Genomic DNA, 14,844 nt, shown 5'->3' with positions numbered 1-14,844 from the left:
GACGTTTTTGTAAAGAAGAAAAAAAAAAAGAAGTTCCTTCTTCTTTGCAGAAAGAAAAAAAAACAAGAAAAACAGAGCCACATTTAGCCTGGTTTCACTTCCCCTGGATCAGTGCAAAAACATCGCTGTCTGATAATCTTCCCCAGTCATCTGTAGCTCTGGTGGCTACTGGGAGGAAGAGTGGCAGGGGGTAATGTAGTTCCCTTTCAGCCGGGACTACTTGCCTCTGCTGCGTCCTTCTGCCGACTGTGACAGCCTCTCATAGTTTACTGCCACTTTATCTACACAGGATGACCAAAAACCTGGGGCCACTGTGGGCCATTCACATGCTGTAAGAATTCGGTACTAAACGCTAAATAAAGTGCTAAATAAGAACACTGTTCTTAACAATGTCTCATTTCATGTAGGAACTTTCTGTGAGGGAGCTTTTAGAGGTGGACGTCTGGTTCCTATCACCACCACTGTGAACAGTTCTGACTCATGTTTCAAATATCTGGAGAGATTAGAAAATGTTAAAGGATTAAAAGGGGAATTTCACTGAGATTTCTTTACAGTGGTGGTGATAGGAACCAGGGGTTACCATGACTACAACTCAAATATAGACATTTTATTTACTATCCAGAACCACCAGTGAACCTACACGAGTCTTCTGAGTTCATATGGAATGTTGATGATGGAAAATAGTGGGAAATCTAAAATAATACGCTTTCTTTGGGGACTATTTTGCCATAAAACAACCTTCTTTTGTAAAAACTATCATAAACAGTGTCTCAGTCATCAGGCAGTGAATTCATAACCATTTCCTATAATAACTTTCTGTGAGGGAGCTTTAAGAGGTGGACGTTTGGTTCATATTAACGCCACTGTAAACAGTTCCGTGAATGGAGCGTGTCACACTGAACCGCTCTGAATGACTTTGTTTACATGTTTACATGTTAATGATTTACTAGTGTGGAGATTTTGAAACATTGGTGGAATTCCCCTGCGCATGTTTACCCATTTATTTTGAGAATACTGAGTAGAAGCACTCCTGAAATGTGGAAAGTGTGTGTTTGATAAGAATGTGTGTGGAGAGGAAGGTCACTGGGAGTCTGTGTACAGAGTGTTTTGGAGAGTGACTTTCCTGGTTAGGGAAGTTAGAATGAGAAGTGTTTTTAAAGGGGAATTCCACCAATTTTACGACTTCTTTGCATAATTTCAATTTTAATTAAGTGGTTAAGATGTAAACAGAGTCATTCAGAGTGGTTTGGTGTGAAACGCTCTGTTCTAGATAAGCTTACCGAGTCAGAACTGTTCACAGTGGTGGTGATAGGAACCAGACGTCCACCTCTAAAAGCTCCTCACAGAAAGTTACTACATGAAATGGTTATGAATTCACTGCCTGATGACTGAGACACTGTTTTATACTCTGTTTTGGGCCAAAAGTGTGTTTTTAAAATAAATCCATGGCAGAGAAGTACACGCAAGGCAAAATAGTCCCCAAAGAAACCTTATTATTTAAGATTTATCACTATTTTACCATCATCAGTGTTCCATATAAATATCCGAAGACACATATAGGTTCACTGGTGTATTTATGCTGCTTTTGTTTTGTTTTGTTTGCTGCTGGTAGATTTATCCATGGTTCTCTTATGAGTGTCTGTCCAGCGAGGTCTGCCGAAGGAGCTGAAGGTTTTGCTTTAAAACACATTTAAAAGCTGTATTTGAACGAGAGCTACAATCATGGATTCTATCAGAGCGACAAACAGCGATGCAGCTGCGGTGATACAGACAGGTCGAAAGGCCAAACTTGCGTTACAGTGCATTACAATAAAACAATGAGTGGCATTAATAATTTATCATATTAACATGTTTTAAACGTTTTCACTTCGACAGCTCTAAATAAATCGGTTTGTGAAGAAGCGCAGTGATAACTGTAGAGATGTCCGTAATATACAGCCATGCCATGTTATGCATCTTATTTCCTTTTGATTATTATTTTTATTTCTTTAAGCTATTGTTCATTGTTGCTTCTTTATTGCTATCTAAGCCTTACATTTTTTGCACTTTATTACTCTGTTCCTTTTCTTTTACTCTGCCTTCTTTTACATTTTCATTTTGTCTGTATTTTTTCTTTTCATGTTCTTTTCTAAGTTGGTGGTATAACCTAAAGCAGGCCCAGCTGCTTTAGACTGTCTATTTTATTGAGCTTCAGTTAATGATTTACCAGAATGTAACACAAAGATTACTGTGCTATAAATGACCTGTTAGAAATGCAGTGACCACAACATCTTAAGGTGGAATGAGTTACTTTAAAAAATGTTAGAGGTCTTTTTTACAGTGTAGATGCTTTACTGTTGTGTTTGTTTATAAGATGTGTTTGTTGTTTGTGTCCAGGCATGATAAAGCAGTTCCTGAGGGACGTAGACTGGGGTGAGCTGGACTACCTCATAGTGGACACGCCGCCGGGCACCTCAGACGAGCACCTGTCTGTAGTGCAGTACCTCAGTGGAGCTGGCATTGATGGAGCCGTCATCATCACCACACCACAGGTAGCCTCATTAACACTCCGAGCCACAGATACTCTTAACCCCTCAAACGGAAACCAGAGTCACTCGAGTGGGCTTCCTGTGTGCATTTTGATATTCGAGTGTGGAAACAAACAACCTGTTACTTTCCATACAGTACTGTGCAAAACTCAGAGACCCCCCTCATCTGTTTAACTACCAATCAAAACAGCCTTTAAGTGCAAGTTATTCATTTTGCAGGAGGTTAGATATAAGATATGAGATTAGATATAAGATAATCCTTATACACACTTAAAAATAATGGTTGTTCAAATGTTCTTTAGTAAACACTGTGTTCACTCACCGACACTCCTACCTTGTCGGTCCACCTTGTAGATGTAAAGTCAGAGACGACAGCTCATCTGCTGCTGCACAGTTTGTGTTGGTCATCCTCTAGTCCTTCATCAGCGGTCACAGGACGCTGCCCACAGGACGCTGTTGGCTGGATATTTTTGGTTGGTGGACTATTCTCAGTCCAGCAGCGACACTAGGTTTTTAAAAACTCCAGCAGCACTGCTGTGTCTGATCCACTCAGACCAGCACAACACACACTAACACACCACCACCACGTCAGTGTTACTGCAGTGCTGAGAATGATCCACCACCCAAATAGTACCTGCTCTGTGAGGGTCCATGGGGTCCTGACCACTGAAGAACAGGGTGAAAGGGGGCTAACAAAGTATCAGAGAAACAGATGGACTACAGTCTGTAACTGTAGAACTACAAAGTGCACCTATATAGTAAGTGGAGCTGATAAAATGGACAATGAGCGTAGAAACAAGGAGGTGGTCATAATGTTATGCCTGATCGGTGTGTGTTGACTTGTGTTCTTATTTTTACGTGGAATTTGACCAGGGATATGTAAACTTTTGCGTGTGACTGTAGGAGACCTATACATGTTTAATCAAGTAATGTTTTACCTAAAATGCTTCTGCTTTCGCTCGAGTAAAGCTGTTTTGTCCTCTGGCCAGTGTAGGTGATGTATTACTCAGCACTGCTCTGAATGCTCTATCAGGCTTCATCTCTTCACGCTGAAAGTTTTTTAACCAAACATGTGAGACGGTGCCTGTAAACACGCACACCTGCCAGAACAGATTCCTCTTGCTGCATTGACAGAACCATGACAGCTGTGCTTTTTTATTTTTTCTTCAGTGTCCTTGTTTGTAAAGATCTTTATTTAAATTATAACAGCTCGATAGCAAGCAGCCTGCCAGGCTTCATCTGCGGAAATGTTCCTTCATAATATTCTATTAAATATTTGCTCTGGTTATGGAACCGCTGTAGTGGAAGTGTAGAATTTTGCCTAGATGGATGTTTTTTTTCTAAGGTCTTTAAAAGCTGGGTGTGCATTTTCTTCATAACCACAAGAAATGGAACAGTTCCTCTTCTACTGTGTCGTGTGTTCAGTCAACTTTTTACCTATTGCAGATGTTTTAGTGTAATAATGCAATCGCCCATTTAATTGGGCAATATTCGTCTCTTACGGGCACGCACATTTAAAAACAACAACAGATCCAAATAGGGACCATAGCTCTTGTTCTAGTTTATCTTCTACCTGCTTAAAAGAGAGCTAGAACCTTCAAAATGACTGCTATTAATTATTTCATTAATGTTTTAGTCATTTTATGTCACTTTGAGAGCCTAGTTGGGCCAATTAACTACCTTGCTCGCTAGTTAGCTTAGCTTATTGGATGCTGTGAAACAATCTGCTGCATATTCTGCACTCAAATGACTCAAATAAATGACAGAAATGTCTGTATTTACATAGAATTGTTTGTAGAATCAGGCAAAGTTTATATCTATATCTATCTATACGTATACATATATGTATATATTTCTGTATACAACAGTGAGTTCCGGCCACCCGAGCTGATTGGTTGAGAAGCGTTCTAACTGTGCTGTTATTTCACCATAACATCACGTTTTTTTCACAAATGCTGTATCACTCCACTGAGACGCCGTTGCTAAGCAACGACTCTGACAGCTGTAGGAGACGCTCAAGCCATTTGAACATTTTTACTTCTTACTTTGCCACAAACAGAAAATGGACACTTTTAAGGTCACATTTGACCGACAGCCGATTTGGTCAGACTCTGAAGATGAGACTAAATTCCCAAACTGTCATCACCACTGAGCAGCTTTTCAGTCGGCAGCTGAGACAGAAGAACAGCTGAACAACCTGGAATCAGCCAGAAATGAACCCAATACCATTTGCCAAACGTGTAGTCTGATCTTCAGAGTCTGACCAAATCAGACTGAGCCATAAAACTGAATAAAAAACAGAAAAGCTGCTCAGCGGTGATGAGAGTTTGGGAATTTAGTGTAAGGAGCTGGAGAACGAACTGCCGGCTGTGCAGCGAGTGGGCGGAGCTCGTTACTCTGACGCAGCAACAAGCTGCTCGTTAAGGAACTATAATTTGGTGAAGGAACTGTGAACATTAAAACATATTAAACGCCGCGTTCACGGCCCAGTTTATTAATTTATTACTTTATTTATTTAACTGTTGTATAAAAGTGAGGAGTGTGTTATCGCCAATAGCATCACGGCTGTGATGATCTACGGCGACCAAATCACCAAATGCTTAAAAAAAAATATATATATATATATATACACATATATGTAGAGGAACTAAATGATCCCTCAGCTCCAATGTGACAATGGCGAACACTAGCAAGACAGACAAGTTAAGGCCACTGCACACCAGATGAGACGCGTCACATCACACAGTGAACCAAAATGAAACCTTTGGTTTTAATCAAGGTCCGCACACCAGCACTGCCACTCTGAGTCAGCGTGCAGCTTGTGACTCCGATAGCCTGTCTTTTAGGTAAACAACTAATAGAAAGTTACCTCAGCTAATGTTTCTAGCCTAAACTTTTACAGCCAGTCTGTGTAGAGGTAGTAAACTGACGTCAAGCGTGATAAGTGGTGCTGAACACTTTTTTAATTCAGTTTATACGAGTAGAGTGTAAAAATGGACTTGAGCCATTTTTGTAACAGGGCCCATTTTGGCCTTTGCAGTGTCCGTCCCGCACAAATTTCAGCAACAACGTAATTCGCAAACTCTGTGATCACGGAGAGAAGTGAAACCGAATGGGCACTGACACCCTGTCCAGCTCTCTTTAATTATTAAAAACAGAGAAGGCAAAGCACCGACAGGTTGTCAGACCTAAAAAGCACTTTTAGTTTTAATATTTTTCTCCCTTTGATTTCATGAAGCAGAGATAGAAACCAGGATCAGTCTGTGACGCTGCCGTTTTTCAGAATGGGAAGTTTTATTTGTCTGTATATGGAGTTCATTGTTTCAATGGTGTTTTTTTTTTTCCTTAAATATAAAGATACCGCAACGGTACTGTTACCATGGCCCGAAAACCATGATACATACCAAACTTTGGCCCACCGTACAGTTGCATCCCTTATACATTTGTACTTTAGCTCAAGTAGAAATATAGATATGCTTGAGCAGCGTTTTACCAGGAGTATTTCTACGTTTACTCAAGTCCTAAAGTACTGTACTTTGTCCACCCATGGAGTAGCTTTAGTACCTTCAGTACTGGACTGATGGCTAGTATTAAAAGCATGGTTTCAGTTTTACGGGTCCAAAGGTTCTGGTACTTTGTTTGCTGGAAAAACACCCTCAGCACTACAGATGCCTCCCAGTGAGCAAACAACCAGCTACCAGCAACGAGCCAGACCCTCCTGCAGGATTTAATTGTCCACGTTCCAGCAGACTGAAACACCAGCATCCCACATTGTAAAATAAACTAAACCACTTGAGTAGCTTGTAGGACAAAAGACTTTTTTAATAAATGCCCTGGCAGCTCATGGTCAGCCAAAAGGAAGCACTGTTCTGTAGAGCGAGTGTGAGAAGGATATTTTAATTATACTTTGGTTTGCTGTTTTTGTGGCTTTTCATGTTTAATTCCATATGAACTGTGGATTGATTGCACAATTCAATGCGCCGATTTTCTGTGTATGTAGTACAAGTGGTAGCACTAGCTTCATGGCATTTCACTGTGCAGGAGGGCCAGTGAAGAAAGAGCCGTTCTCATGTGAGCAGGATTTTAGGGAAGTAACGCAGTGAGTTGAAGCACTCATGTTACAAAATGAACCAACCAAGCAGCCCCTGATGCCGTGCCAGGGAGCACAGAGCTCCCACACCCAGCAGACCGCAACAGAATTTCCCGGAAACTATTAGTGAACCCCGGACCACCCCACCGATTTCACGAGGACCAAAGATTGGATCTCTGGACTGCTCCCGGTGTCGAAAACAGCTTTCACACTCGACCAAACGTACCGAAGCTTCCCAAATAAATACAGATGCTGCTGAGCTTTCTTTAAAACATTTTCTCAATTGTAGTTAAAAGCCAAAGTAAGGCCAATAATTGAGCACGTTTACATGCACTTAATAATCCGATAACTGCAGAAAATCAGATTTTGTCATAATCCGATCAACACGTTTACATGGACTTGAGTAATCAGATAATGGGGAAACTCTGGGTCTACATGAGTCAGCATGTAATCAGATTTCTGCTTTACAACCAGCCAACGAAAAGTAAAACTTAAACTTCATACCGCAGCTTTTTTTTTTAAACGTTGCGCCACTTTATGTTCAAATATGAACATTTGTCACCAAGAAGACAAAGAATATTTATATTCCTCATTTCGTGAAGCATATATATTTATATACTTCCGGTACCGCGGTCAGTTTTTACACATGTGCCGACTGAGAAATCTGAAAGAAATCAGAGTAAGAGTTTAATGCACTGAGAAATCTGACTACTGAGCTAAAATCCAGCCTCTATCAGATTTCTTAATTGGATTTCTAGACCTCATTCTGATCTAAGAAATCTGAATGTGCTGCTTACATGACCATTTGAATAATCAGATAACTGTAGAAAACTGAAGAAAAGATTATTGAGTGCATGTAAACGCACTCATTCTTCCTAAATACTTTCATTATTCCACTTTCTCCACTTGAGTATGGCACATGAATGGCAAAATATTGTTTAGCTGTACTCCGTTTTCTAGGCTGACACTTTTGTGAATCCGGCCCCTGATTTGAGAAACAAAGGCTGAACACAGCTTTAGAGAATATCAACCTGAATTGTGTTAAAATTATTGCTGTAAAAGTTAACATGTTAATAATGCAATAAATTATTAATGCTAACTGACCCTCCGACCCATCTGTAGTAGAGCAGGCTGGACACCGATCAGGCATAACATTCTGACCACCTCCTTGATTCTGCGCTCATCGTCCATTTTATCAGCTCCACTTACTGTATAGGTGCACTTTGTAGTTCTACAGTTACAGACTGTAGTCCATCTGTTTCTCTGATACTTTGTTAGCCCCCTTTTACCCTGTTCTTCAGTGGTCAGGACCCCCATGGACCCTCCCACAGCAGGTACTATTTGGGTGGTGGATCATTCTCAGCACTGCAGTAACACTGACGTGGTGGTGGTGTGTTAGGGTGTGTTGTGCTGGTATGAGTGGATCAGACACAGCAGTGCTCCTGGAGTTTTTAAACACTGTGTCCGCTCACTGTCCACTCTGTTAGACACTCCTACCTTGTCGGTCCACAAGAATCCTTTTTTTTTACTGAAAATGTGGTCAAGTAGTGATTATCACAGTGTGAAAGAGAAGCAGCTTTATCTTTGCTTCTTCAGTGTCGCTCAGTGGTGCTGATGACACTCATTTCCCACCTCTTCAGCTCATCGCTTGAGAGCTTATCTAACAGCCAGCTGGAGGATCACATCTGCTTTCGAAACTGTGCTAAATATCCAGAGGTCATCAGATAAATAAAACACGATAATCCAATCCAAATCCTGCTCTCACTTCTGCTCAGTTTACGTGATGTTGGTATGAATCATCAACTGACCAGTCAACAGTATAACACAAAGATTATTGTCAAGACAGAGGTGGTGGGAGGATGATGGTGGACACTTTTGTCACTGTCTGATCCGAGAAGGCTGCTTAAAATGTACTTTCAGTATTAAAATCTTATTAACAAAGGAAAAACACACGAATGAAAATGTACTCGCCAGATACGTGACCGAAATTCTATTTGATCAATCAAAATTCAAGTTTAACCAGTAACCAAAACGATGTGAGGTGTTTCCGAAGCAATTTAATCTTGGAATAGGACCAAAATCATCAAAATAAAAAATAGATATCATAATCCTTCCAACACCATCACTTTACAGGAGTAGATTAAAACAAAAAAGATTTTTTGTTTCAATGTAAGTCCAGGTAATTTTTCTAAGTAAATGTGCAGCGTTTCTGTTGGTCTGTGCATCATGAAACTTGCACACAATGTAAAGGGCAACTAGCATTTTTAAATAATGTAATAAAATGATAAAATGACAAAAATAGAGATGCAAGGTTTTGTTTCAGCAGTGACGATGTGAACCTGGCTTTCCAGACTATTTGCAGAACCCGTTTCTTTCGTCCTTTTGGTGTGTTTAGCTGTGGTGGAGTCTTTTCACACTCAATGTTTACAGCTTTAAGGCACCACAACCTTGAATCAGTTCTGACACTCTTTTTGCACGAGAGTTGGTGTCACTGACTGACTGACTGACTGACTGACTGACTGATACCATTTGTTGAAACACACATGGACAAGCGTCACCTGAGACGCACAGCACGTGGCGCTGTGCACCATTACGTGCCGCCCTCATACCCTCCCAGAATGACCAATATAGTGCTGAGAAATATAGACAGACACATTGAGGCTCTAATGGCAGCAATGACCTAATAACGACTGAAATAACTCAGTGCTTCAGTGACTTCATTCAGATCTTTTCCTCTATCTTACTGTGTAAGCAGCCATATTTAGCTATTGTTTGCTTTCCTGATGATGATACAGTTACTAAGGTCTAGTACTTGAGCAGTAAGTGCACCAGACTGTAAACTGACATAATATTATGATGTGTTACTATTTCAGTATTAACAAAAAACGTTCTAACCTGCTGACAATGCTAATGGCGCAATGCATTCACTTAAATCAGCTAGATATGCGGTTACAGTAAATAAAAAAAAAAATGTAATTAAAAAAATTTGCAATTAAAGTAAATGTTTGGACATTTTTCTATTCCTGAGTCGTTGAACAGATTGCATTTGTGGTATTTTTGGTGAGATGGCAGTGCTTTAATTGAGTAGCCACTCCCGTCTTCCATCTCACCATTCGTACCGAGGTGTCTTATCCTGTGCAAAGGGGTCATAAACATTACAAGTGGTGATAAAGTTACTGTGCACTGTTCAAAAGAAAAATGGTTAAATATATATTCCGTATAAATTTCATCACTGCTGCTGTTAATGCATTTGTGTATATTTTCATAGTTGCTACTGTTATTATGATGGTGAGTACTGTAAGTCAGAATAACAGTTAAACTAGTGAAAGTGTTGACAGTTTTACAGTAAAAGGCAGTGTTTAAATGAAATGAACTGTAAAATTGCATGTGTTGACCATCATTGAGAAACATGCTTTTATTGTTAATTAGCAGGTTCAGTGCGTCATCCCTGCTGCCGGACTTTTTACTGTTAAACAGATTTTTTGTGTGTTTTGTGTGATTTTTTTTGTGTGTTACCGCACCAAAAGTACTTTTAGCCGTCTTATCGTTCCTTTTTCTCACGGTCTACTAAAAAAAATTTAAACTGTGACCTAAGATTGCTTTCACAATAGAACAGTTCGTCTGGAGTGAGTGGAAACCACCTTACACAACAAGCAATTACACAACCTCCTCCTCCACTGTGTTTGTTTTTGTTTTCTCCAAATATTCAGGGCTAAAGGAAATGAGAGGAAGACATTTTACAAGCTTCCAAAGCTGAACCGGAGGTTTTGATGTTGGTGTAAATTCTCCGTGCCTTTTCTTTATTCTTCAAACAGGAAGTGTCACTGCAGGATGTGAGAAAAGAGATCCGATTCTGTCAGAAGGTGAAGCTGCCTGTGATCGGCGTGGTGGAGAACATGAGCGGCTTTGTGTGTCCCAAATGCAAGGCAAGTACCCCCCCCCCTTCCAAAAATAAACAAACAAACAAACGTAAGCACATGAATTTTACTACTGTGTCAGGCTTGACTTAGAAATAGACATTTTAGAACCATAACGTTTATGAAAGCCTGCGCTGGACGCCTTCAGCTTGGGTCAACTTTATTTTTCTCATTTTCTAACATTGAGTCTAAGAAAACATGCGTTCTCAAAGGCTTAAAACAGTCCTTATTACTTCATAATGAATGGGCGGGGCTAAACTATAGGATGGAATAGATGGGTATAATGTAAATTAGGTGGTTTTGGTGACATCCCAAAAACAGTGACCTCATAACGGGCTGTTTTTACAGCTTAGTTTCCATATATGGCCTGGAGAGTGACCTTTAACTATGATTGCGTACTTAATCAAACAAGTAATTTAAAAGAAATGTGAAAACAATGATATTTTCCATCATATGGGCCCTTTAATTTACACTAGCGTGCCAAAAGTCATGGGATAGCAGTATGTAAATTGATTATGAGGTGGCGTTACCTCTGTGGACGGCTTGGGACACCCACACCTGTATAAGTTGTGAGGCGTTGTCTTGTGAGTGAGGCTAAACACTGGTCAGTGTGCTCATTGCAGGGCGACGTGAAATTATTGGACTTCGAAGGAGGAATGATAGTGGGTGCCAGATGGACGGAGCATTCCATTTCCGAAGTTGTGCAGGCATTTAACATTCCTCGATTCGCGGTGTCATGTGTGGTGGTGGTGTGTTAGTGTGAGTTGTGCTGGTGCGAGTGAATCAGACACAGCAGTGCTGCTGAAGTTTTTAAACACTCACTGTCCACTCTATTAGACACTCCTACCTTGTCAGTCCACCTTGTAGATGTAGAGTCAGAGACGATAGCTCATCTGCTGCTGCACAGTTTGTGTTGGTCATCCTCTAGTCCTTCATCAGTGGTCACAGGACGCTGCCCACAGGACGCTGTTGGCTGGATATTTTTGGTTGGTGGACTATTCTCAGTCCAGCAGTGACACTGAGGTGTTTAAAAACTCCAGCAGCACTGCTGTGTCTGATCCACTCAGACCAGCGCAACACACACTAACACACCACCACCACATCAGTGTTACTGCAGTGCTGAGAATGATCCACCACCCAAATAGTACCTGCTCTGTGAGGGTCCATGGGGGTCCTGACCACTGAAGAACAGGGTGAAAGGGGGCTAACAAAGTATCAGAGAAACAGATGGACTACAGTCTGTGTAATACAGGAGAGTTGCAGTGAGAAGCTCGCTCACTCTGGTTAGACCGCTTTTGTTTGTGTTGGATAACCTCCCATTGACAACTGAAGGTTATCGTCATATCGTCGCTGGGCAAAGAAAAAAGAACCGGTTTACAGCAGAGGGCAAAACGCCCTTGACTTTAAGGGTAAGTTAATGTCAAGAGGTTTCGTTCCAAGCTGTTTTGGAGCATTACTGTCAGTCCATTCATCATGAGCTTTTCCCACAGTGTAAAAGACAGCTGCTGTGTTCAAATCTAGAATAAACATCATAAAAAATCCAGATACATGTTTTAGAAGCGAGTTTATGCTACATGCTCCAGTGTTTTACTGCATACACTTCACACGTGGGTGCAAATGTTACTGTTACCGCGTGTTCGTTTGTATTTAAGGATGTTTAGATCAAGTTTTTTTTGCCCTCCGGGTACTTTAATGCTGAATATCGTCCAATATCAGTTTGCTAATTTGTAAACAAAGTCATGATGTGAAACGCTCCGTTCTAGAGTAAGAATTGTTCACTGTGGTGGTGATAGGAACCAGACGTCCACCTCTAAAAGCTCCCTCACAGAAAGTTCCTACATAAAATGGCTAAAAATGCATGGCTGAGTATGGTAAGACTTTGTTTTACGATGGTTGTGAAAAGATTTTGGACTATTTTTTAAGCACATTCATTAAGGGGTACATGCAGGGACAAAATAGTCCCCAAGAAAATGCACTTTTTCAGATTTAGCACTATTTTGCTGTTATGAACGTTCCTTATAAAAGCACCCCTGGTTCCTATACAATTAACCATTTCACAAGAAAGCAGTCTAAATGACTTTGTTTACATCTCAAACATTGAATTGTGTAGAAAATGTAAAAAATCAGTGGAATTCCACTTGAAGTGCTCAGAGCCAGAACCTTTTCAATGGGTTGCCAGGTTAGGCACAGCGATTGTGTTGGGTTGGCAAACTGCATAGGAAAAAACGTGGTAACGTTATGAAAGAATAATATTTGGCTAGGCAACGAGTTGAATTACTGCATTAACAGGAACTTAGACTCAGCACTGGATTCACCAGAGATGAAATCTAATCTGCATCAATAAACATGTATTCAGCTCTGAAAAGCATTTAGCTGACATCATAATCGATAGACGCTCTAATAGTAAACGTTAAAGGGGCATTCCACATATTTTTGAGATGTGAAGAGAGTGATTCAGAGTGGTTTGGTGTGAAATGGTTCAGATGTCTTTACAGTGGTGATAGGAACCAGGGGTCACCATGACTACAACACAAATATAGACATTTTATTTACTTTCAAAACCACCAGTGAACCTACACGAGTCTTCTGAGTTTCATATGGAATGTTGATGATGGAAAATAGTGGAAAATCTGAAATAATGGGGAGTATTTTGCCTTAGGACACCCTTCATGTGTCTCTCCTCCATTAATAGTTTAAAATAAATTGATTAAAATATGTTAAGGCCAAAACATAATCACAGAACTGTTGTAAAACAGTGTCTCAGTCATCTGGCAGTGTATTCGTAACTATTTCATGTAGTAACTTTCTGTGAGGGAGCTTTTAGAGGTGGACGTCTGGTTCCTATCACCACCACTGTGAACAGTTCTGACTTCTAGAACGGAGCGTTTCACACCAAACCACTCTGAATGACTCTGTTTACATCTTATCCACTTAATTATGCTAAATTCTGAAAAATCAGTTGAGTTCCCCTTTAATAGCTGCATATTTTGATGGTTTTTAGTTCTCTGTGCTGATCATTGTTAACATCTTAAGTTGCAGTAATACTGCAGTAATAGTTTTCCTAATGTAGAAAGCCAGTGTTAAAGAACATTAAGATGTTGGACGCCTGTGAGATGCTGATTATTGAGTGCAGCATCAAATCATAACTGATTGATCGCTGCCCTGATGGCAGATTTTCCCTTTTAAAACTCTTCATACAAAGAACTTTTCTGTAGTGACTGCTTCATTGATGATGGCTGACTGTCTCACTTTGTTTACACTAGGGTGGCCAGAAGGGTGACCACACTTCGCAGGAAGGTGGCGCTGTCCACCTCTGGCCACCCTTTAGCTAAGGCCCTACTCAGAGCTCCTCACTCTTTTTTGGACAGGGATCAAAAAAGCTTCTGGTTTGTGCAAACTGTTTGATTAATAAACTGTTGTTTATTGATCTTGAAACATGTCGCTGTTGTCGGAAGAAAACCTCGTATCTCCAAAATGGTAACTTTACAGGAGAAGGAAAAACATGCTTTACTTTTAATGGAAGTCAATGGAACCAGACTTTTTACCAAGTCATTTTGGGCCATTTCTTTGAGTCCATTCATCATGAAATTTACACACAATGTACAGGGTCACAGGCTTTTTCAGATTATGACAAAAACTGAAAAACAGCAAAAATGGAGATACAAGGTACGAGAAGTGCGGGATCATCAGCTCAGTTCAAATGATTCATTTACTAAAGTCAAGCCTTATTATTCAGTATGAATTATTCAGTAAGTGCTACGAAAGTCTCAGGCGAGTTCATGTAAGACATGAACTGCATTCTGCAGCCTGTGAGTCATAATTAACACATTTCATCTGAATTTTTATCTACATTTTTTTAATAATATCAGCTACTCGCTCTCTCTTCTCACAGAATACCTCCCAGATCTTCCCTCCAACCACGGGAGGAGCCCAGAGGATGTGCGAGGAGCTCGGGCTGACGCTGCTGGGCAAAGTGCCTCTGGACCCGCGGATAGGTACGGGAGTTAATCTCTCACATCACAACTGTTCTGTTCAGTTGTGCTTCTTTTTAAAGGGCCTGAATCATGAAATATGGAATCGCCATCATTTTTTTCAATAATAAACTTTTATGTAATATGTAAACATGGCTAAAATTTCTAAACAGCGATCAATCCATACAGTCCACATCTGTAAACTAAGCTGTAAAAACAGCCTGTTTTGAATTTGTAGTTATAATCATAAGGTAACAGAATGTAAAACACATATGATTGTTCTGTTAACTCACTATTAGAAGTTCAGTGAACTCAGCATTTTTGGGTAGCCAGGTTTT

At 40.3% G+C, this 14,844-nt stretch overlaps 1 protein-coding gene across 1 annotated transcript in view; it reads left to right on the top strand.

The window, feature by feature from the left end:
- Positions 1-14,844, top strand: part of nubp1 (nucleotide binding protein 1 (MinD homolog, E. coli)) — an 80,808-nt gene that overhangs the window by 43,555 nt on the left and 22,409 nt on the right. Inside the window, exons 7-9 of the mRNA XM_036589564.1 lie at positions 2,377-2,531; positions 10,434-10,544; positions 14,428-14,530. Coding sequence (XP_036445457.1) covers positions 2,377-2,531; positions 10,434-10,544; positions 14,428-14,530 — 369 coding nt within the window. The remainder of the gene's footprint in view (positions 1-2,376; positions 2,532-10,433; positions 10,545-14,427; positions 14,531-14,844) is intronic.

The sequence above is a fragment of the Colossoma macropomum genome, unplaced genomic scaffold (assembly GCF_904425465.1).
Source record: "Colossoma macropomum unplaced genomic scaffold, Colossoma_macropomum, whole genome shotgun sequence".
In the NCBI taxonomy this organism is placed as follows: domain Eukaryota; kingdom Metazoa; phylum Chordata; class Actinopteri; order Characiformes; family Serrasalmidae; genus Colossoma; species Colossoma macropomum.
The sequence above is the reverse complement of the archived record's forward strand: the minus strand, read 5'-3'. Positions and strand labels throughout refer to the sequence as shown.